Here is a 25,663-nt window from a genome sequence, read left to right as displayed (position 1 = left end):
CTGGAGGACATCAGTTCCCAGAATTCCCCAGCCAGCCTGGAGGACTTCAACTCCCAAAATTCCCTGGCCAGCCTGGAGGACTTCAACTCTGGCTGGCTGGCTGGGGAATTCGGGAGCAAAGCTGGCTGGGGAATTCTGGGAGTCGAAGTCCTTCAGGCTTAAAGTTGCCAAGGTTGGACACCCCTGATTTAAGTAACAGGTCCAGGATATTGAAAACTGTATACTTTTTTTTATTTCACCCGAACCGATCAACTTCGGAGCAAAACTTCGGATGACTTTCGCCCTCAAGCCTTTAAAAGAGGGGAGGGGGGGAGAGAGAGAGAAGGAGGAAAAGAGGCAGGGAGGCAGGGAGAGGGAGCATGAGGGCGGGGCGACGTCACGTCATTGCTCCCCCCCTCCGTCGTTTCCCCACCCCCACTCCCACCCCCAAAGAGTCCTCCTGCACTCGGCTGCCTTTCTCGCCCAATCACGGGGCGGTATGCAAACGAGCCGAGCGGTTTTGCCCGCTTGCGAGCAAAACATGAGCTCAGAGTGGCTGGGAGCGGAGCGGAGCGGCGGCCTTTTGCATGCGAGGCGCCTCTTTGTGGCACCCGCTCAGCGGCGCATCCCCGGCGGCTCTTCTTTATTTACCTCGCGCTTGAAGGCGGCGGCGGCGGCAAAATAAAAAATGGAGTGCTCGGCTCGCGCCAGCGGCTGGCTGTAGCAACGCGACCGGATTTCGCCGAGCAAAGAGATTCCTCCCCCCCCCCACAGTCCGCGAGCATGAAGTACAAGGTAAGGAAGAGACCGCGGTGGAGGGGGGGGGCGAGTGTGAGTGCACGCGCGTGGGGTGAGCAACTTTCCAAAGCGGCTCGTTTTGCCAAAGAAGGGACCGAGTCGCTTTCGGAAGGAAAAGGACGGAGCGAGAGCCCCGCGGATGGTGCTGAGGCAAGCTTCAGTGGGTGCAAACCGGACTGTCAAAAAGAAGATTCCCAGGGAGGTTTAGACTAGAGGTGGTTTGGGTGTGAAAGCGGCGGGGCTTGCTACCTTCCTGCCCGTGAAGACCTTTCAGGTCGACTTTTACTCCCGCCTTTTAAAGCGGAGCTTTCCTGACCTGCGGATGCTTCTCAGCTTTCTCCGCCTCTGTGAGGATTCAGGGCAATTCGGAATAGAGCTGGAAGGGACCTTGGAGATCTTCTAGTCCAGCCCCCCGCCCCCAAGCAGGAGACCTAGTATGTATCATTTCCCACAAGTTGCTGTCCGGTCTTAAAAGCCTCCAGGGATGAAGTACCCACAACTTTTATTTCTTTATTTTGATTTGTCAATCGCTTACAAGATAATAGGTATAAGTATATACATAGTTATGAATACATGAAATGGGTACATATAAGAAAAATAAAAGAAACAATAGGACAGGGATGGTAGGCACGTTGGTGCACTTATGCACGCCCCTACAGACCTCTTAGGAAAGGGGTGAGGTCAATAGTAGACAGTCTAAGGTTAAAGTTTTGGGGGGTTGGGAAAAAAAAACCACAGAGTCAGGTATTCCAAACATTGACCATTCTGTTGCTGAAGTTGTATTTCCTGCAATCAAGTTTGGTGCGGTTAACCATGAGTTTATATCTATTGTGTGCTCTTGTATTGTTATGGTTGAAGCTGAAGTATTCATTTGCAGGTAGGACATTGCAATGTATGATTTTATATACCGTACTTAGATCAGACCAAAGACGGCGTAATTCAAGGTTTTCTAGGTCTAGAATTTCGAGTCTGGTGGCATAAGGTATTCTGCAACGAGTAGAGGAGTGGAGAACTCTTCTTGTGAAATATTTCTGGACTTTCTCAACTGCTAATATCAGATATGTAATGCGGGTTCCGGACTGATGAGCTGTATTCAAGTATTGGTCTAGCAATGTTTTGTATGTTCTAGTTAGTAGTGAGATATTACCAGAGAAAAAGCTATGTAGGATTAGGTTAACAACTCTTAATGCCTTTTTGGCTATGTAGTTACAGTGGGCTCTAGCACTTAAATCATGAGATGAGTATTCAAGGGTCCTTTACAGAGCTTGGATCATCAACAAGGTCAGCCTGTATTTTATTTTCTGCCTGTATTTCTGTATTGTATTCAGCCTGTATTCTGTATTGTACTGTACTGTATTCAGCCTGTATTTTATTTTCTGATTTATTTATTTTTTGCCAATATGTAAGACAGAGCATTTATTTGTTGAGATTTGAAGTTGCCATTTGTTTGACCATTCTGATACATAGTTGAGGTCTTTTTGAAGGGTAGCAGTATTGTTTGTGGTGTTGAATAGCTTTACATCATCAGTGAAGAGAACGCAGTTGCTCTTAATATGATCACAGAGGTCATTTATGTAGAGTATGAAGAGAGTTGGTCCTAGAACACTGCCTTGGGGGACACCACTGTTGACAGGTACAGAATTTGATAGGACGCTCCCAATTTTGACCATTTTTTGTCTGTTTGACAGGAATGCTTCTATCCAGTTATGTAGTTGTCCAGAGATACCATAAGATTTTAGTTTTAGGAGTAGTTTGTCGTGTACCACTGAATCAAAGGCTTTACAGAAGTCTATATAGATTGCGTCTATTGTTTTGCCCTGATTGAGTTGTGTAGTCCATATGTTTTTGCAGTGTAAGAGTTGCAGATTACAGGATTTTTTTTCCTGAAACCAACTTGTTTGTTAGAGGGTAGGTTGTTTGTCTCTTAAGTGGAGGATAAATGGATTGGTTAATAATTGATCCCATGACTTTACAGATGACACAGTATAAGGAGATTGGTCTGTAATTTTCAACTAGGCTGGAGTCTGCCTTTTTGAGGATGGGGATGACCGTGGCTTGTGAACTTCTGAAGGCAAGTTGTTCCACTGGTTAATTGTCCTCACTTTTAGGAAGTTTTTCCTTAATTCCAGGTTGCTTCTCTCCTTGATTATTTTCTATCCAATGTTTCTTGTCCTGCCCTCTGGAAAATAAGTTGACCCCCCGCCCCCCCATCTTGTTGGCGTCAGCCCCTCAAATACTGGGATACTGCTACCCCTAGTCTTTTTCTCTATACTAAATGGTAGTTGCCTGCATCTGGAGGGTGCCAGGCTGAGAAAGGCTGTTCTAAATTTTGAGGAGGGATGTGTTTTGCTTTTTATTGCTTCCAACGTGGGAACGTTTTTGCTCCCAAGATACCAACATGACGGGCATCATTTGCATCATTTTTGTTTCCCTGGAGCAATGTTCCTTTTAAGAATAAAATCTCACATGGTTCTGAGTCAAGCACATTGCATCAAATAAGCCCCACGCAATGCCCTTTATCTAAGCCTAAGTCCTGTTGAACTAAGGAACTCGATATACATCATGCTGCCACGTTTATTACTTACAAATAAGTCTGTTAGCTCAGTTTTGTCATAAGCATAGCAAATGTTTAACTTTTCTGACTAAGATGCAAGGTAAAAAAATATGACAAATCGGTTAGTACTCATAAAACCAAGTAAATCAATCTTGAATGGACAGCTAAAAGAGAAGGAATTCTGATGGCATTCAGTTACTTATAAACATCTTCTGCTTACTTGTGGAACAATCAGGTAGTCCTTGACTCACAACAGTTCATTTAGTGACAGTCCAAAGCTACCACGGTACTGAAAAAAGGGACTTATGACCATTTTTCACAGTTATGACTTTGAAGCATCCCCATGCTCATGTGATCAAAATTCAGATGCTTGGCAATGGGTTCACACTTATGACCCTTGCTGTGTCCCAAGGTCACACGATCCCCTTTTACAACCTTCTGACAAGCAAAGTCAATGGGAAAGTGAGATTCATTTAACAACCAGGTTACTAACTTATCAACTGCTGTGATTCACTTAACATCCCTAGCAAGGAAGGTCATAAAATGGGGCAAAACTCACTTAACAAAAAAATATGTGGGGCTCAGTTGTGGTTGTAAATCAAGGACTACCTTTATTAATGTTGCCTAAACAATGATAAAAAGATTTTATTGGGCGCTGTTCAAGCTCCAACTCTAAGCAAGATAAGTATTTCTTTGGCTTTGCTAAAAGCATAAATTAGGATTTTGTTTCCTGGTACTTTTGTGATATAACGTCAGCTGTTGACTTGAGAGGAGGTAGAATTTTACCTTGTCTTGTGCGAGTATACATAGACGATGTGAAAGATGTTTTTTTCCCAGTGAAATATCATGTTTTGATAAGCAGAACTGTATAATTGCAGAATAATTGCTTGCTTACTTTAAGTAGAAATGCTTTAATGGACAGTGGGGCAAAGTGCTGGCTTCCTTGATCTGATGCCTCTAGATATATACTTTCTGGCATTTCAGGATAGTGGATCTTGGGAATTGTAATCCAAGACATCTGAAATCAGGCAAGAGAGCAAGGGATGATTGTTATGATTTCTCTATACTAAATTCCTTGCATAAGTGGCATTTGTTATATTTTTAATAAAGAGGCTATAATTTAACTCACCGGCAGTGTTTTACTATAAATCTGTCTATTCCAATCAGAATAATTTATTATCTTTCCAAACTTTTTATTATTATTTTTTATTATTTTAAATTTGTGCATGCTTGCTCAGAAATCCTACTGACCTCAATATATATATTTACAAATAGGGAAACTCTGGTTTGATTGCTGCTAGAGTAGAACTGCGTAAAATTTACCTGAGTAGAATCTAGGACAACCTTTCTCAAACTTGGCAATTTTAAGCTAGCTAGAAAATTCTGGGTATTGAAGTCCACCCATCTTAAAATTGCCAAGTTTGACAAACACTGATTTAGGAAGACACTATAACCTTCTGGGCACTGATGGATGCACAGCCATGGAGTATATCTGAGATATGAATTTAGCAAATAACAGCTACTGCAATCTTATTTTCTTAAAATTGACAAGGACATGGGAAAGCAAGCATATCAAGATTAAGAAAAATACAGAAGATTTGTTCAAAAGCTCTTTCTCACAAAAAATGTTCACAGCTTTATTTTTTGTGGGGGTGTGAGTCTTTAGCTTTTAGATAAACTTTCATATATTCAATATATACAGTAGTTTTGTGTTGCTTCTAGGAGCCTATGATGATAGGAGGAGACTGAATGTGCAAATTAAGAAAGATAATAACAATAATAACAACAACAAATAATAAGATCATCAACTAGATAATCATGACCCATTATAACTTCAGAGATAGTTTCTTATGTCGGATGACTGTGGCTATTTGGCAGATGCAGATGCAATGGGAATGGGAGTGACTTCCAACTTCCTGCCAGCTTCCCCCCTTGGCTTTCCTTCTAGAAAGCTGGCAGGGAACATTGGAAATGACAATGACGTGACTTCAGCTGATCATGGCAGCACAGAAGTGGACAAACCTTTGCCAACTTTTAATCCCACAGGAGTCATGGGTCTCAGATTTTGGATGCATTTTGTAAATTAACCCATTTATGGCAGGTTGATTCAAAAATGGTTGCCCTTTGTTGCACTGTGATGCAATATTCAAATGGACAAAGGGGTTTTAGTAGTACCGGTATATAGATCCATGCCTAAAGATAAATATAGTACCTAAAAGTAATCTATTCATGGCTTATCAGAATTTACAAGGCACATGCAAATTGCACATTAAGTAGACATTTGAAAATTATAATAACTGCACGCCTATTGCTGTTATTACCTGTTATTGCATGATTACCAGAAAACGGACAGAAAGATCCTTGAAGGACAATATGAAACATCCATGAAATGAGTGCAATTTTCCCCAGTCTGGTATCATTCAAAGGTACTGGATTATTACTGCTATTCTGCCATTGGTGCACGTTGAAGCTGTGGGCCAACAGATTTGCAACACCTTGGGTTTCTGTAATTTTACTAAAAGGGTCTCTTTCTTGAGAGAAACTTGGGGCAGCTGCAATCATAAGACCCGCCCCCCCTTGCCTACCTGTAATTTGACTGCAATTAGCCATAGCACTAAGGCCAACAATTGGTGTCTTTAGGGTTGGTGTGTCTACTAGGGCCTTAATACCATTGTAAGGCCCATTGTAGGTCTGTGTTTTGGTACTGTAAAATGTACTGTGTCTGTTTCTCATAATGCTTGTAATCTCCAATTATACTCTGAGACCTAGATGAAGAGTTGAAAAGTAGTTAAATCCAGCTACCCAGTTCTGTTTAGAGCAGTGAGAAACCCTGCCATAGCCTGGGATCTTCTCCAAAGAGGAGCTGATTTGATCACAGGCATCCGGAAGGAACAGAAGGAAGGCAGATGAATTCTTACTGTGATTTGGAGAGGACATAGTACTCATTTACTCAGGCATGCTGTTGACATATCCCAAATGAGGGTGGGATTATTTTTGTTGCTGACCCCTAATTTTTTCTTATGTTTTATTTTTTGCTTTTCAGATTGGATGGTTAGAGGCTACAGGAACTAGGTAGAGATGTTGTGATGTTACACAAATGAGCAAAGTTGATTCTTTTCCCTTTTGCTTTTCTCTTCGAGGGTTATTTGAGAGATGCTCAACTTTTTTTCATGGGAAAACTGAGGGGACATTGCATGGCTTAATGGTCAGCAATTGTGACTAATCTCAGCCAGTAACCATCCAGGATCATCCTAGAAAGAGTCATCATGTGAGGCCTATGAACTATATAACAAGGTGAGAAAGACTAGGAATTCCCAAAAGTTGGCTTCCAGAAGATCATTGAAGACTGTGGCATGCCCTTTTCTCTAATTATTCAGCAGGCCCAAAAGGTGTAAAATGGTGGGAAGGCAGAAGTGGAGGAGAGGAGGAACAGGTTCTACCTTCCTGCTGTTCTTTGCAGTATTCAAAACCTCAAACCGAAGTGGGTGCCATTCATCCAAAATCTCTGCTTGCTACCTGAATTCTGGAGCCTCCCAACTCTAACATAGTCTGGCTTAATATTGTGCTTTGGGGTCCTTTTCAAATGGGAATTCTGTTTAGCATATTTTAGCTCTGAAAGTAATATTGCAAAGCATAAGTAGATATCTCAGTTTGTTGGCATAGGCTAAGTCTCTTCATATGTAAGAAATGGGACAAATTGCTCTTTCTTCATGCTGTGGTTTGGTGAATGCACTCTTTAGAAAGAATGACCTGAGAAAGACTGCTCCATCAATCCTGCTGAAAGACCAGCTTCATCAAACTTCTTGAATTACTGGATCATGATGATCATGATAATATTAATACACTATGAAAATAATCTTAGGTAGTGCAACATGGCCTAATTCTGGCTTGGTTCCATTCTCCTAAGCAGTTGCAGAAATCTAATTCTTCTAAATTTTGAGTGGAAACCATTTTTGTAAACTGCTGTCATGACAATAATTAATGACAACTATATTTTCATATATCTTACTATATGACTAACAAGTATGATGTTGACCAGTTTACGTGCTTGGATGAGTCGAACAATTCTGTGCTGAATTCCACATAGCTCAAGATAGGCAGTACAATATTCTAAGAATTGTAGTTCTTAGAATTATGACATTTAGCCAATCTGACTTGATTTTGAAAAGCAGCCTCAGACTGTCTAAAACATGGGTGGAAGGTCACGAGGACGTTTGAGGATCATAAACTAGAACTGTGACAATAACTTGGGATATTGGAAGAAGAGCCACAGTTTAGACGACAGTCCAGTGTATCTCAGCCTTGGCAGTTTGAAGATGTGTGGACTTCAACTCCCATCTTCAGGTTGGCAAAATGAAGAAACACTGCAACAGTCTGGTAAGAGAAATCTGAGTCCAGTGAAGGTTTGGGGTGGAGAAAGTACCTCAAGAAGGATCCCTCTTTAGTTCCGTGGAAAGTAAAAGCAAGGAAGGGGAAAGTGCTTTCAGACTTGCAAGTTCTGTTACTGCGTAACCTTATAATAAAGATGACTATTCTTGATTTTGCTTTGCTGGTCTGGACAACTTTGAAGGGCTAGGTTGTTGCTAAAACAGGTACATAGATGTGTCTGTCATGTCATGAGGAGACAACACTGATTTCACTTTCTATTTTTAAGACTCGCAAACCCTAACTGAAGTGGAATAAGATTCCAACCAAATTTACTTGGGAGCCCTATACTTTACTCTGGTTTCTATGTAATTTGCTTTTGGGACAGCATCCCAAGTGGTCTAATTGAATCAAATCATTTCATCTCAACCAATCGTGCTGGACAACCAAGTTTGCTTAATAAATTCGTATTGCTCAGACAAGAGATTGAAGTTAAATTGGCATATCTACTTAGGAGTGACTAACTGCTGAGCAGACACATAAATGTTTGTGCTTTGCGGCTATATTTTTTCACATATGTAAAGTCTGCACTCAGGCTGTAATAGTGCCCGAGTTTCCCCAAAACAAGTGACTGTTCATTTGTTTAAATTGTTCCGTATTTTGATTGTTTAGAAATTTCAGAGGCCTTTCACATCAGTTCAGGACACCTGTCATTGGAAAAAAATAGGAGATCTGATTTGAGGTACATGGCCCTGTTAAAACCCAGAGCTATTTCATTATTCATGCATTGTGAGCCATGATTTGTTACATCATACAGCATTGAATAAACTGCAGTTGGCTGGATAAACACAACATGCTAAAATAGCAAACAAAATACATTATGTTTTAGTCCAATGTGCAAACCCAGCAGACACTTAATTAAATGTGCATATTTTGGTTCAATTACAAATTCTCTTCTGGTTATAAACAATGCACTGTGGCTTAATATTTCTGAGTATTTCTCTTGGCGCAAAACTCAAATTAATAAACCTATTTTCCACCAGGTTTCTTTGAACTCACCCATTTTAGTCAGAAAAAAAAATACAGTATTTCATGCTCTATAATATGCCTTCTCTATATTGACCAACAATCAACAGTTTTAGTTAAGGAGATAGTTATATAATTCTAGATGGAACAGTCTATCCAGTGTTTTCCAAACTTGGCAACTTTAAGATGTGTGATCTTTAACTCCCAGCATGCTGGCTGAGGAATTTTGAGAGTTGAAGTCCACATATCTTAAAGTTTGAAAAACACTGGGCCAGACAAAAGAAAGACAAATAAAAGATGGAAGATTTTTAGCTTCCATAAAACGTTTTCTGTCAGACTAGTATGTTTACTTTTCATAAGAAATCTTTTTTTAAAATTGTTTACCCACGGTTAGCATTCTTAATCTAAAGTCCACAAGTGATTTGTTCTGGAATACATCCATTGACTCCAGGGATATTAAAAAATGAGTCCTTGCAATTATTATAATTTCTTAAAGCTAAAGAACTGCTTATAGACTTTCTGTAAAACAAGCCAACCAACCAATCCTCCAAAACTTATTATGTATTTGTATTTTATTTACCTGCCTAAACTGTCACAGTGATTTTTTGAAGCTGAGTAACTCGGCTTGGATCATCCTTGCACCTCAAAATTTCCTTTTCAATCAATATTCATTAATTGTTTATTAATGGGAAATGCCATGCATGTATCTCAGAATTAGACTTAAACTATCCCCCCCACCCCCCCGTCTGAAACCACAACCTTTGTTCTTCCCTGCAGTGATATCACATCACCTGCTGTGATGTGGGGCTGAAATACATATTTTAAAAATAGTAGCTATCTCCAGTCTAGCAGGTTCAAAAACATGTAAATGCAAGTAGATGAATAGGTACCACGTATAAGCATGCGGGAAGGTAATAGCATTCGGTATTTCACCATATGTTCTGTGCTGTGGTGTGATATCATGCTGGCCACATGACAACAGAAACGTCTCCAGACAGCGCTGACTCTTACGGTTAAGAACTGGAGGTGAGCTCCACCTCCTAAAATTGATCATGACTAGCGGAGTAAAACCCACAGGGATACCTTTACCCTTACCTTTACCAATTGCAAAATAAAGTTGAACTAGGATCCACTTTATCAGAAACTCAAAAAAGATTTAGATCAGCATTTTTTCAAGCCTTTTGTTACTTTTCTGTCTACTTACATCTGAGTGGCATAGATTCTGGTACTTAAATCCTTCTTACTCTATAATTTGTCCTTGGGAGAGTGATTTGTGGGTACGTTTCCAAGGCAGAAAATTGTAACTTGGGAAGTTGCAGTAAGCACCATATTCTGGGAGATGTTGGAAGCTGCAACTAGATGAGGAGTCACCATAAGTTTCTGGCCAAAGGAGAAGAAATTAGGGTTGAGAAGTTAGCGTTGTAACTACTCATACATACAATACATACAAATAGCAAGATGTTTTAAGGGCCAGTTTTGGGTGGATTCCTCCACATCCCTGACCAAATTTGCTTCTCAGTTTCAACCAAGAGACCATCAGAAAGTTTCCCAGAGAAGGGCAGTACAATGAAGCAGTCCCTTTTAGGCCTCAAGGAAATTGCTAAGGCTCCGCTGGTTTTTCTCCCTAAACTAATTTATGGACACTTAAAATTCCATATAATCTTGCTTTTAGATATTCTGTAGTAAATAGAAATGTAAGAGGTAAGAAATTATACTGGAACAATTTTTTATTAGTCAACTATTAGATGCAAATTCTGGTTATTGAGATGTAGTAGTTTTTGTATTATCTGAAAGAATAATGGAGTTGTCTTATGATTCTTGTAGTAGTCAAAGCAGTAGCGAGATACGAAACTATAGATTCTAAAGTAATAAGTATTCCCAAACCCAAGAGAATAATCACATACATATATGAATGATACCAGAGTGTGCTACTTTGCAATTTCAGTAGCTGCATGTTAGTAATTTGAAGATGTCTCCACACATAAACCAAGGTGTGGTAAATTTGTTATAATGGCTGGGTTCACATAATATGCTAATCCACAAACCATGGTTTATATCCTGTAGTGATTCAATTCATGTAGTACATTAATCAAATAAAACCAACTTAATATGGCATGTGAACCCAGTCTAAGTCAAGGAAGGGCAGATGAGAACCTAGTTGACCTATTGGTTCAGCTGAAATTCTTTATAGGACATACTGCCTACTATTTTTCCTTTCAAAATCTCATATGCAATGTTTATAAACTATGAAACAGAAAAAAACCTCAGACTTTAACAAAAAATTATCCCGCCCACTGTGTGATAGTAATACTACTATGTCACAAAATAAGAGATTTAAGCAGTCTTAGACAATAGACAAATCCATTAAATTTAATAATCTGGAAATTCAATCAGTTATTTCTAAAATGAAGCAAAAAAAATAACAGTTGCTCCTGTTTGTGTGATAGAAGGCCTTTCTTTGTTCCTGAAGGAAAATAATTTAAATATTTCAGATAAATAGTTTTATTAAATTTTAGACTATGATTATGGGGACCTGTTTTTTTCCTTATATCTTCTGGGCAGGATTACTGTTAACAGCTTTCCTTGGTCTTGGTGCCTTGCAGGTACTGAGAATGTGAGAAGTTTGTCTTGTATTATCTATGCTGACTTGCAAAAGGCAAGTTGTTTAATTAAGTTGCTTAAACTTAGATTAAAGTTGTTGTTTAATCTAACTTATTTAAACTTAGATTAAACAATTTTTGTTTACATCAGTCCAGATAGTGAGTGCTTACTAATGATTAAGATGTTGGACTAGAAGCTAGAAGAATCAGGTTCTGGTTCACCTTCCCTGACAGAAGGTCACTGGATGACTTTGGGCTTGTTGATTTTGTTGTTAATCTTACAGTCTTAACATATTGTTGAAATTCTGATGTCAGTGTGTCATAAATTGCAGGAAAAATGAATAGGGAAAGAAGCTTCAAAAAATCAAATTGTTTGGAGGCCTCTAATTAGATAGGGTGAGTGGGAATTCATGTCCCTTCAAATATTATGAGACTACAACTCAGATCATTCTGGACCTTTGTCTGGCCTGCGTTAGTCCTGGAATTCAACAACTTCTGAGAAATAGGCTACAATCTATCCCCCAAACCACCAGATAAAAATCAGGATTCAAAAGACTGGAACGTGGAATGACCATATCCATGGATGGATTCAACCAGTGTAATAACTGATTTGGTGGTCGTGCGCAGCAATCAGCTGTGCTGCGCAAAGCAGCTGAGGTTGAAAAAACAGGAAATAAAGGACAACCTAGAGCCCGGGTGGGCCAAACAGAAGAACAGAAGATCATCCGAGCAAACCGGTTCCTTCTCAGCTGATCTTCGGAACTAGCAGTTTGGCAGAACTGGGACGAACCAGTAGAATCCCACCTCTCACCGTACCCTTTGTTTACGGTCTTCCTTGTAGGCCTCATCTATGTTTTGTTGACATGGTAACAAGCCCTTAGTGTCCTTTCTGAAGCATCATACTATGAGAGTACATGGAGCAAAAGAGATATCCACGAGAGAAGTTGGAATCTGCCCATCTAACTCGGTTTCAGCTACTTTTTTGTTTTTTGTTTTGTTTTGTTCTGTTGTACCTGAAGGCAGGACAAGAAACAATGGATGGAAACTAATCAAGGAGAGAAGCAATCTAGCACTAAGGAGAAAATTCCTAACAGTGAGAACAACTAACCAGTGGAACAAATTGCTGTGGATGCCCCAACATTGGAGGCTTTTAAGAAGAGACTGGAAAGTCATCTATCAGAAGTAGTATAGGTCTCCTGCGAGAGCACGGGGTTGGACTAGATGACTTCCAAGATCCCTTCCAATGCTAGTACTGTTACTGTTTGTTCTTCTGTAGAGCTTTCCTTTGTTCTGCCATCTGAAATACTTTTCAGTGAAGATGCCTGAGAGTGATTTTGTGTGCCTTCATCCCTAAATAATGGCTTTATGGCTAACAGGCACTTAATTTCTTTTCTTAATTGCTTTTCCTTGAAAAATTTCCTTGAAATATATTTTTATGAGCCCGTTTGAACTTCTGGAGCCCAAGCAAGCATGCATTAATTTACGCTTCATTTTTGGCCAGCCTGGAATGGAGAAAAGAAAATGTGCATACAACCACAGCTGATTATGCGTACTAGCACAATCATATTCAAAAAAACTTCACATGCCGATTACCTTTAAAGTACCAGAAACCTGCTGTAGAGAAACTTTGTTGGGTGATTAAGAATCAGAAACAGAACTCTCAAGTGATCAATTTGCAATCTACATGGTTTCTGTTACCACTGCAGAAACGATGAGTTTTGATTATTTTTAAGTAATTTGTAGCAAAGAAAGAAACTTAAACAAATTGGTTTGTAATGCCTGCCATTTGGATTGCATACTACCTTAAATACAAAGTCTGCACTGCCAAGGCAAACTAAAACAGCGTCACTGGGAAGAATGACTGTATTTCTGATAATCTGCTTTAAAAAAAAAACCTTTCTGTTAACCAAGAGAATGAAAGCCCCCAAGCATGTAACTCTGTAAAGGGCATAGGAATGGCATGCACTGTCTCAAATGTTTATACTTGAGATTCCTGATTACTACCCTCTGACTGTCAAGACATAAAGGATGGTGAATTAGATCAGCAAAAGATGAGGCATCAGTCACATCGTCATAACTGCATGCCTTGATATGGCAAGGAAGGAAATCAGTCTTGCCACTTGCTATTTTAAAAGGATTACTCTCATTGTGAAATATGTTATAAACATGACATAAATAACAAAAATATTATATTAGCCTTCTTCCAAACTTCTGGCCCTCTGGTTGCATTTATCTCCTGCCAGCCTGATTAAGAGCCATATAGATTAGGATGCTGGAGGGATGTAGTGGAACACATTTGAAGGGAAGCCAAGCAGATCAAAATTGCCTCAAGAGAAAGAAGGGAAGATGCAGAGCAGAAGAGGGAAGGAAGGGAGAAAGTGTGAAACATGTCTGTTCTGACCCAGGCTTCGTAAACCGTAATTATTCACAAACTTGTTTTAAAAACAAAAGCTATTTTATTGCAACGCTAGGAATTGTTTTCATTCCCAGCCAGAATTAAACAGTTCCCCAAGATAAGCACACACCTTTCAGTTCTGTGAAGTACTACAACTTAATTCAAGCGTGATAAATCCATAATGACCTTGTGATGGATATGGCTTGCTGCATTCTCAGAATGGTGCTGTGAATGAAAGGTGACTCAAAATGTTATGTAAATAGTGGGTGATGATGTGCAAGTACTTATTCATCTCGTCATAACTTGTGAGGTCCATTATGGTTCTTTTAAGCTGTCTGGGCACAAAAATAGAGAGAAAGAGGAAATATATGTATCATTGTTCATTAGGTCCAAATTAAAATGTTACAAAACAATAGGACCAGTTATCCACATCCAATTACTCCCCTGACCCTCCCATGCATACTTGGTTCTATACTTGTCCCAACAAATTTCCAAGTGCATAATTGGAATGTCAGGTTTTTTTTATTACTTTTATTTATTTTGTGGTGAAGGTTGTATTCTGCCAAGCAGAAGTGAGGATAAGGCATTTTAATGCAGATCCAGCAAAGAGGTCCAACGCAGATCCAAGATCCAGTGTTTTTGAGTATTTGAATGGCATATGCTGATTTTTTTGGAGAGGGGTTTTTCCCATCTTCTTTTGTTTAGATCTGAGCAGCAGTGAAAATGTTCGTCTGTGAAAAAAACTTAATTCACAATTTGAGATATAACTAGAAGTGTCCATGGAATTGGGCAGTTTTGTCAAAATGACAAAAAAGCATCCTAACATCACAATGCATGTTGCCTGTAGATACAGACACTCTGACACAGGAACAAATAGAGTGAAAGTTGAATAGTTTCATTTGCCATCCCTAAGGAAGCTGATAGATGTAACTTGTAAGTGAGAAGAATAACTTTGCTAAAACTGGGCAGCTTTGTTGTGTAGGTTGAAGAGACTGGCTAGTTTTTTGGTTTCTAAGAAAAGGGGCCCAGTCCTGCCATTTGAAGTTTGTGTGTTCCCCTGTTCATTCATTCATGGGTTCATTCATTCATTCATGCAACCCGGATGGATTAGTGTGCTCCCAATGAAGTTGAGAAAATAAGAATGGATTTAGTCTGCATGAATCTAGGCAGCATATTAAGAGACCTCTCTTGAGAGGTGCCCTATTGACTGAAAACTTGGACTTTCCACAGGAAAACCCTGTGATTCATTCAAACACTGTAGTCATTGAAAACTGCTTAATAATTGTGAGAATAAAGTTTTGCTAAAGTCCAATCTAGTCTCAACAAAAAGTAAAAGGCCACGAAGAATCAAGAGACATTATGCTTAATCCATTAGTTCAGAATAATTGGATATGCAGAAAAATTCTGACATTGTTATTCATAATAGCAGAAACTTCATCTGTACTTTCGTTATTTGCTGTGCTTTATAGAACTAAATGACTAGTTGATTGCCCAGAAAATGTCACATCATTCTGCTGTTGACTAGATATTGCTGAAGTAGTTTTTCTAAATGTCATATATGGCTATCCTTCTCCCCCATTGAATTACAGCTTTTCAGAAGTTTTCAGATGAGGGGATAGAAGGGGAATTCATCAAATTTGCAGAGGATACCAAGATAACAGGAATAGCCAACACTCCAGAAGATAGGCTAAGGATAGAGAAGATTTTGAAAGACTTGAACGCTGGGCCCTATCCAAGAAAATGAAATTCAGTGATGAGGAACGTAAGATTCTGTGTTTAGGCAAGAAAAAAACCAAATGCACAGACAAAGTATATTGGGTATCTAGCTCAATAGCAGTAACTGGGAGAGGGATCTTAGTGCCGTAGTGGAGAATCACTTAAATATGAGCAAGCAACGTGCTGCAGCTGCCAAAAAAGCCAATGCAGGCTTAGGCTGTATTAACACGGAGAATCAAGTTTATGAGAAGTGTTAGTACTACTTTATAATGCCTTGGTAAGACCACACTTGGAATATTGCATCTGCTTTTGGTGGCCACAATTATAAAAAAGAGGCTGAGTCTCTAGAAAGAGTTCAGAGAAGAGCAACAAAGATGATTAGGCGACTGGAGGCTAAAGCATATGAAGAACGGTTGCAGGAACTGGGTATGTCTAGTTTAATGAAAAGAAGGATTAGGGGTGAGATGATAGTAGGAATATCCAATATCTAAGAGGCTGCCACAAAGAGGGGAGGCTATTTTTCAAAGCACCTGAAGGCAGAACAAGAGGCAACGGATGGAAACTAATCAAGGAGAGAACCAACTTAGAAATAAGGAGAAATTTCCTGACAGTCAGAACAATTAATCAGAACAGCGTGTCTTCCAAAGTTTTGAGTGCTCCACTAGTGGAGCTTTTTAAGAAGAGATTGGACAACCATTTTGTCTGAAATGATATAGAATCTCCTGTTTTGAGCAGGACTAGTTTGACAAGATCTCCAAAGTCCCTTCTAACTCTGTTATTCTTATTATTCTGTTAAGTGTAGTGAGGATGAGAAGTGGAATCCATCTAATGTCTTTGATGTTGATAAGAACTTTTTATGGCATTACTATCCCTAAATAAAGTGTTTACCTATTAAAATTCAGGACCAATTTATCTTTCAATGTCTATCGCAGTGAAGCGCCATTCAAGCTCTGTTATGACATTTGCACTGTTGAATACAAGATGACATCTGGTATCCTTTTTAAGCTAATGGCTGGTTACACAATATATTCTATCACCACACAAGCAACCTCAGCTTTTGCAAATATGAATTCCTAAACCACAAACAATTTTCTCATCCACAGACCTATTCTTTATTTAAAGCATTTACCCCCTTTCTTTCTTCTGAAAAAACCATCAAGATTGGTTACAATCCAAGTGAAAATATTTGTCAAATAAAATCTTCACAAATTAAATCACTTAAAATGTATGAGATAATAACTGGAAAACAATGGATGACAAAATACAATAATACTACTTGCCAAAAAGCATAAACTACATAAAGTTATGATTGTATCTGTCAACTCTGCATCTCTTAGGCTTGCCTCTAAATATTTGCACCATATGTCTATGGATTCTGGTGGAGCAATATTTAAATTGTGGTGAAATCTTAACTTGGTTTGCCTGATTCCCAGTATCTGTCTCCCTTTTAGTGTACTTTTTTATCTACCTATTTTTGTCTATGATCAAAAGCACTACGGTACATAATATATTGTGCCCTTAAAAGAAAATCCCTTTCACCTTCAGAGGTAACAAAATTCAGGAAATTGGAACTAAATACATATTTGGGACAAATTCTATGTGTCTATGCAGCTTGTAAAGCCTTGACTAGACTAGGCTGGAAAAGAAAAAGGGGAGGATTCCCTTTTTCTACAAAATTATGTCATTCCAGAGTTGCTCTCAATTCTCTGGAAAACCCCATGGAGTCTGGGAAATATGATCGGAGTCTGCTTCTTCTCCCTTGTTTCCTGTAAACATATTGCCTGTGAGTGTCTCTCTGATTGTTCAAGGCATATCTTGGGGAAGCTTTATGCCACTTACACCATTGCAAGAAGAACAATTCAGGTCAGATAGCTGTAAAAATATCATAATATCTTCCTCTGCATTCCTTGTGATATGCTTTATACAAAAGCAATACCCTGATGGATCAGACCCATCTGGCCCATCTAGTCCAACAGTCGGTTCCTACTGTAAACAACTCACTGTATAAGGAAGCCCCCTAGTCTCCCAGCAGATAACAGAGTTGGAAGGGACCTGGAGGACTTCTACTCCAACTCTCTGCTCAAGCAGGAAACTCTATACCCGTGATGTCGAACCTATGGCCTGCATGCCAGAGGCGGCATGCAGCGCCCTCTCTTATGGCATATGAGCCGTTGCCCCAGTTCCACTCTGGTGCGCATGTGCACGCGCTTCCCACTGGCCAGCTCTCTGACGTGCATTCAGGGGAGCGAGTGCGGGGGGTGTCATGCATGCATGCGCAGGAGCATGCCGGGGGGGTGCATTGCATTTGGGGGTTCAACCAGGAGGGAGGGGGGTCAAATAAATAGGTGGTAGACTTCGTCTCTCCAAACTATCCATCTGCTTCTTTAAGATTTGCAAGGCTGAAAAGAATTCAAAATAAAAGGATAATCAGTTACCTGGGATATCTCACTGTGACCTCTCCCAACACCGGGATCCAAGGTGGAGCAGTTCTGGCTGATTGTCTGCAAATATCTGTGTTGTGCCTGAGATCTCCCCAGCTCTTTCAAGAAGAAAGGCTGTTGAGGGGAAGTGGTGGTGTTGGTGGTGATCAGAGCCTTAGCTAACCCTGTCCCCAGTATGGTCCCATCTACCCAAATTACAAGAGCATTTCCTCAGAATGAGCAGACCAACAGATGGAATATCTGCTCAGCAAACTGGAATTCCTACTCACTGCTTCCCTTCTTGCAGTCAAGGTCTGGCCTGGGAGAAGTAGCCTCTCCAGGATTAAATCTTGGATAGTGGATAACATGGATGGATAATGAGCTGACAATGAAAAAAAGGGCCTTTTTAAAGGAGTCACTTTGGTTTCTCTGAAAGAAAAGATGCCTAATAAGCACTTTGCTTGCCTTTTAGAGTAATCATGATTTGTTTCTTCCCTTCCTTCCCTTGGCTTGTAATGTTTCCAGTCTATGAAGTTACCTCAGTTCCAACTCATTCATTCTGTAAGAAATTAGTAATCAGATGACATTATTTAGAAATCCTTACTAAAAACTTCTTGTTTTCCTACTCTCCAGCTCTTAACAGCAGTGGGTTCATTGCTTAAACTAATTTATGTTTTTCAGTAGGATTCCCTACTGAACTTTTTCTTCTGCTGCTTGGGAATCACTTCTGATCCCTGTACAGCTTTTTAATAGAGAAATGGGAATAAGGCTCCATTAAGGAAGAAAAAATTGCCCCCGTAGGCTTGGATTTGAAGATAAATTAAGAAACTTTCCAAGAAAACATTGATGTACCTGTCCCAGTATTATTTTACTGTTCTTTCTTTCCTTCAAAATGAATAATAGAAAAGGAAATATGACCAAATATGATTAGGAGAGTATAACATAATGTTACATTATAATCATAATTGCCAGTAAGCAAGTAACGTGCTTCGAGAAAGCGTATTAGTTAATCATATTTTTATTAAAAGGAGGTGAATAGAAAATCATTTCCCCTTTTGTTTTGTTTTCTTTCACATTTACCTGTGGTATAGCAACATCCAACACAACTTCTTTAAAGAAACTTCTTTCATGACACTAGAGATGCAGAATGAATAAAGTCAACTATTGTTCTCAAATTCATCTCCCAATTGACTTTCGAGGAAGAAAATTAATTAGAAAAGGAGACACCAGTCGGCATGCCTTCAGAGGTTCTATCCTAAAGTCTGAATCATTCTTGCACTGCATCAAAACCTTGAACAGCAAAACCAACCAAACATCTGGAATCCAACTATGTTGTTGGATGTACGCCTGCCACACCTTAAAATGAGCCTGGCATTGCAGGATTTATCTTGGATGTGAATTTAGGAAAGAATGCAAGTGGTTTAACTATTTTTTTTAAACAGCAAGGCTATAATTACTTTTTTAAAAACATATACATGGTGATTATAAATGCATTTTGAATTCTTGCTTTTACTTCTGTTGTCTAAAGCTGATGATGGCTTCATTGCAACCTTTGCTGGACCTCATATGTGATGTGGTATAGGAAAACAGGGAGTTACGATGTAATAACTCCATGGAATGATAAAATAGAAATACTTGCATTTTCCTACCCAGGCCAAAATGTTTCCTTCTGCTGTGGCCTTCAGACAAATTAAGGGTGCTTAATTGCTTCAGTGCTGATATTTTGGGAGAAGCACCAAAATGAAATGGCAGAGATTTAGCATTTAGCATCCTCTTTAAATCTTTGCTTTTTATTTGAAAATTTGAAAATGAATCTTCCAGTTTATGAGTTGGATAGGCAGAATTTTTTAATGATAATAAGCGTCCTGCTAGAATTATTTTTAGCCAAAGCTTTCCACAAAGAAAGTCTTCATTCTTTCTTCATAAAATACATACAGATTTCTTCTTGAAGAACCTCTTGTGTTTGGCTGGAGGACTGCATGTCTGAACTTTTCTTTCAACACACCTGCATTTTTCCTTAGCTGTTCTTTTGATATAGTTTTAAAAGCCTTTTAAATCTACTTTATTTATTATGAAAGCTTTTAGGAGGCTCTCAAAGTAGATGTGAAATCATAAAACAAGATAATCTAAAGAATGATGGACACAGAAAATTGAATGGTGAAGGAAGAGAACTACAGCCTTTATGACATTTGAAGGGGCCTTTAAAGACCAGTAAACTGAAATAGAATTAAGAGAATAAACTGGTGGTTGGATTCAATTTTTTTTATTACCGGTTCTGTGGGCGTGGCATGGCTTGGTGGATGTGGCTTGGTAGGCGTGGCAAGAGAAGGATGCTGCAAAATCCCCATCCCCTCCCCACTCCTGGGGGAAGGTTACTGCAAAATCTCCATTCCCTCTTCACCCCACTAACCTGCTTTCCAACTCTGTTCTCCTGTGCAGGGCAACAAAAGAAGACCCAGCTGATCAGCTGGGACTCGGGAGGCAGAGAATAGGTGGGGGCGGGGCCACTCAGAGGTGGTATTTGCAGGTTCTCCAAGCTACTCAAACTTTCTGCTACCGGTTCTCCAGAACTGGTCAGAACCTGCTGAAGACCACCTCTGGAATAAACTCTAGGATTCCGGGAACTACCATCCCTACTATATTAAATGATGAGACCCATCATTTTTCTCTACCAAGACCCACTAGTATGATGATGATGAGCTAATAGGTCTGCGAATTGCTTTGAGTTGGCTTCAGAGAAGATGCCTTGGAATATAAAGAAGCATGTACGCAACACCTGTTTTTTGTTTATAGGAATGGCTTTCTGTACAGAAGCTTCTGCTGTAGCTTAATGACCTGGAAAGAGATGCAGCTGCTTTAATGAGTTACTGACAAAAGTTGTATTCATGCTTACATGTGTGCCAAATGGACTTTGTAAAACTGTATTAAGTAATACTTGACAGAAACACCCAGATTAGTAGGAAACACCCAGTCCTTTACCAGATTAATTGGACTGGCTTTGTAGTTCCATTTCTTCTGTTCTTTGTAGTTTAAAATTCAAGTATATACTGTATATGGATAACATATCAGAGATCCATGCTGTACAGCCATCTGACAGACTCTCAGAGCTGTGTAGAAGTTTGGATATTTTTATGGAAAATATTTTCCTAGAATTTCCTAGAAGTAATTATATACTTGCAAACAGAACAACCTTTAAAAAAAAAATCAGCTATCCTTATTTCTGTGGCTATGACAACTTAGATAACATCTGTACTTGTTCATCCACGGTGAAGGTCACCCTATTTTTCATCTACTGAATAGTTAGACAAAATAAAATTTCCATTTCTCGAGTGGGAGGAGAAGCAGAGTTTTCCAGAATTGTAATTTTAAACTCTGTAGTGGGAATTAGACTGTTTTAGTTCCTACAAAACTTTCTACTCTCTGCTTTGTACAGATTTGTCACACCCAATGCTTCAGTGGGTTTTCCCTTGAGAGTGCAATACAATTAGACACTTTATCCCAGGGGTGAGGGATAAGAGGAGCTGGAGGCGGTGAGGCTGAGGCATAAAAGAGTGGCATAAAATTGTATGCTGGCATTTAGAGCTTTTCATTATCAGGCACACAACACAGCGTGAATTTTCCTTAGTTTACTCCCTGACCTTGTTTTAATCCCATGGTATCTTTTGTTGTTAATCTTAGAAGACTCCCTTTGGCTGCCTTCTGGGGATGGGGTGGGGATGAAATTGCACAAATGTCCAGCCATCAGGTTTAATAGTTTTCCCAGCTATAGTAATATAATTTCTTACAATCAGGAGGAAGGTAAGCAGAAGGCTGTTTTAATGACTCAAAGCTTTTCTCCCCGTCTGTTTGAAAAGAAGAGTGTTATAACATCGTAGCATTTACTTCTTGAGAAGGAAAGTTTCATTATATACAGTACAGGGAAGGAAGGGCAGGGAACCTGAATGTGAAAGGGTTTTTTTTGCAGAGTGATTCCTGACAAAAAAAAATCGTCACCAATCTTTCACCATTCCTGGGAGTTTGTAAATGTACTTGTTGGTTTATTTAATTTATAGGTTGCCTGACTTCCAAATGGGCGGCTTACAAGTAAAATTCAGCTGATGAAAAGAAAATACAAAATCCAAATAAAGCAAGGCAAAGCAAACTGACAGGTCTGGGAGAACAACCTGGCCCTCAGCGACTTCCTGAAGGGCGGCAGCCAAACAAATCTTCCTTTTGGAGTAAAAAAAAAAAAAACCACGGCAAACAGTGAGAGGGAAATAAAACAGCCTATGAAAGATCGGCTGCAAATTCTTCCTGTGTTTTTTTTTTTTTTTAAAACAATCTTGGCAAATGGCAATCGTTTGCTGTAACTTTTGCTTGAGACACTTACATCATATTGTTTCCTTTCCTCCAACCTTCCCACCCCCCACCCACTCATTGCCCCCCCCCTTACCAAGATAAAAGATACAACAGCTCATAAAGGTGCCTCCTTTACTCAGAAAAAGTGATAGCAACCAAGGAAACTGTAACAATAAACTCTTGGTGTGCGTAGGTGTCGGTCTGTACTAAAAAAAAAAAAAACCTTAGCCTGGTATATTGCTCAGGGTACACAAAGATACGTGCCTGGGAGCATTTCCTTCTCCCTTCTTTAAAATGGTGCAAGGGAGGAAAAAAAAAAAACCAGGGCTGGCAAAGCAGTTTTCTTATTAATTATTGAGGCCCAGGGAAGCCCTCGACACACAATCTTGTCTTTTGCACTAAATGCAAATAAATATTAAAGAAGCCACTCTACTTATGGTGAGATGATTATTGTTTTACTGTTTATGCTGAGGCTGCGTATCCTTACTGTGTTCTTGTGATCGACTGACGTCATTGTCATTTTCCCTGTTTACTTTATCCGACAGGATGGATACTCCCTCTCGTCCCACCCTAGTGCTAACTGGCCTCTTTCCTTTGACTCTAGGAAATGCGTTGACTCATGGCCTTTCAGAATTTTTTTTTTAGCTTCCCTTGCTTTGACTGAATATATATAACTTGTTTTCTTAAGTTTTTGCGGGTATTTATATGTATGGTATTCAGCTTTGTTCGGGTATTTTCTCACGTCATTATAGTTGTGCTTTTAAAGTTGTAGCGACGTTTCGGCAGAATTTCATCTGCCATCATCAGGCTTGTGTATTGGGTTCGTCTTGGGTACACAAGCCTGATGATGTCGAATAATTCTGCTAAGCATCACTACAACTTTAATGCACCTGGACTGTGGCAATGAGGCAATAAGCAGAATACGCTTTATTCATATGAATACCCACGAAAACTTCTAAAAATATAATATACAGTATATGTGTGTGTGTGTGTGTGTGTGTTTTCTTAAGTTTTCGTGGGTACTTACATGTATGGTATTCAGCTTTGTTCGGGTATTTTCCCACGTCATTATAGTTGTGCTTTTAAAGTTGTAGCAACGTTTTGGCAGAATCTCATCTGACATCATCAGGCTTCTGTATTGTGTTTGTCTGTGAGTCAGACTTTTACAGTTGTTTCAGTTTTAAATTTGGGGCTAGCCTACTGCTGTGCCAGAATGGTTTTTTCTTCATCCTGATTGGTTGGGAGTCTTGGTCTGTGTTTATTGGTCTTGGAGTTTGCTGTGTTCTGCTTGATTAGTGTTTCTAATATCTTCTGTCTGTTTTGTAGCGGTTTTTTTTTTTTGTCTTGATTGGCTGACAACATTGTGTTTTGTGTATTGGGGGCTTTTAGTGCGGCTTGGCTTCGGTTGAATGGCTGGCTATCATTTATTAAGAAGCTAGGTTTCATCTGGGTGGCTGGCTGGGGTGTGTTTGGGCTGGAGGTATCAGGGGGCGTCTGTTTGTGCCCAGGCATTTGCTTGGCTTGTGGTGTGGAGATTTTTTTGTTTGTGAGTGCAGGCTTCCAGATAATTGACAATTTGGTGTAGTCATCTCGTCTATTCATGCTTTCAGGTCTTTTTTCAATCTCTATGGCTTCTCTGATAATTCTGTAGCTGGGGTTTTCTATAGTGGCTAGGGTTTTGGTGCCATTGAAGTCGATGCTATGACCTGTGGCTTTCATGTGTTGGACTAGTGTTCCAGCTTTTTTATTGCCTTTTTGTGTTCATCCAGGTAGGTACTTATTCTTCTATCGGCCTGTCTGATGTATGTGGCAGGGCATGATGCACAGGGGACTTCATATATGCCTTGGTTTTTCAAGTCAATTTTATCTTTGGGGTTTCTTAGGATGGCTGCTATTTTTCTGTCTGTTATGAAGGCAGTCTTGATGTGATGCCTGTGTAGTTTAGTATCTTACTTATTTTGTCTGTAATGTATATATATGATGGTACTTTTTAAAATCTGAGTGAGATTAGCAAAAGATTTTGCTTAGAAATTATAGCAGTTTGGGTCTTTAAAGCCATCAGTGCAATAAACATAGAAGGACAGACAGGGAAACCAGCAATCTGATGTGTCTCCAATTTTGGGCCATAGGCAAAAGACCATGAGAGTTATCACCCCAAATATCTGGACGATTCCAGATTAATGATTCCTGCAAATAACTGTATTATTGTACCTCAATAACTGTTTGGTTTGGCACAGCAACCAAACAGGACATGTAGAGATTTCAGTGGATAGTTAGGACTGCAGAAGAAAACTATTGCAACCAGCCTGCCTAAAGATAGTTTTTTTCCCCTGTGCCATCACTCTTCTAAACATTTAATCCCCACAGCACTGTCTCATCTTCTTATCTTTCCCACTATCTCCTCCTATTGGTTTCTTATGATTTATCAGTTGTTGTTTGTAACTTATGATTAATGATTGTAACTATGATTTATGACCTATGACCTATTACTTGCTGGTTATATGTACACTTGTGAGCTTATGCGCCGGAGACAAATTCCTTGTGCATTTGATCACTCTTGGCCAGTAAGGAATTCTATTCTAAATTGTTGAAACATTAGCAGGCCACATATGGTGATCAATGCCAGCCACAAGCAGTGAAAAGAGGATGAAGGTAAAAGAACATAACATACATTACTCCCAAGCTTTTGTGCATGGACATGGCCTTGTGTATGTGAGATAAGACTCCTAATAACTGCTTGGACCAATCTATGCAGTTTGGCTGAGAGGAAACCACTGCCTTAAAGTCACCACCAGCTGGCTTCAGGCCTAAGGCAGGACCTGAACCCATGGTCTTCCTGTTCCTAGCTCAGGGCTTTCTGTGCTGTGGCCTTAACCACTATACCAAATGGTTCTCACTCTTACGAGCAAATAGGCACCCTTACAGCAGAAACAGGTATGGCCCAAATCAGTTTCTATCCGTTGTTTAAAATAAAGGAATTGAGATCACTCAGAAGAAGAGGAATACATGTTTAGCTGGGATCAGACTCCAAATAAGACAAAAACGTATTTCATTTACTTAGAAGAATATCACTGAACTCCCGGGGCTTATTTCTTGATTGACATTGAATGAAACTATAAATATACTCCCTTTAACATCTGTGTTGATTATCTTGGGAATATGTAAATGTATTTAACTCTAGCTCATAATTTGTCAAAAGGCAGGGGATTAGTTAGCTAAAACTCCTTTAATTAGCTGATAGCACTCTTAAATGCAGTCTGCCGTATATGTAGAATGTTCAAATTAATTCTTGTTCATCAAGTTACCCTTTTTTTATAAATTGTTTTTAATTTAAGACAACAACAAAAAAGGCAATAGGAATGCAAGGCTAAGATAGCTAAATGCATAGAGTTGCTCCACCATCATTCTTGATTAATTTACAGGGTGATACATTTCCCCAAGCAAATGTATACTATCTTCAACAATTTATTTG

At 39.4% G+C, this 25,663-nt stretch overlaps 1 protein-coding gene across 2 annotated transcripts in view; it reads left to right on the top strand.

The window, feature by feature from the left end:
• The first annotated feature begins 528 nt into the window (after positions 1-528).
• The window catches only part of NEDD9 (neural precursor cell expressed, developmentally down-regulated 9), a 67,624-nt gene continuing 42,489 nt past the window's right edge, over positions 529-25,663 (top strand). The window contains exon 1 of one of the 2 annotated variants that reach the window (XM_087930852.1): positions 529-774. In XM_087930852.1, the coding sequence (XP_087786978.1) occupies positions 763-774 (12 nt within the window). In that variant the 5' untranslated portion in view covers positions 529-762. Of the gene's footprint in view, positions 775-22,417; positions 22,630-25,663 lie in introns of those variants that run through there. The other variant, XM_087930851.1, reaches the window with a different exon arrangement.

Source organism: Pseudonaja textilis, chromosome 3, assembly GCF_049901715.1.
Source record: "Pseudonaja textilis isolate UNSWEBS1 chromosome 3, rPseTex1.2, whole genome shotgun sequence".
Lineage (NCBI taxonomy): Eukaryota > Metazoa > Chordata > Lepidosauria > Squamata > Elapidae > Pseudonaja > Pseudonaja textilis.
The sequence above is the reverse complement of the archived record's forward strand: the minus strand, read 5'-3'. Positions and strand labels throughout refer to the sequence as shown.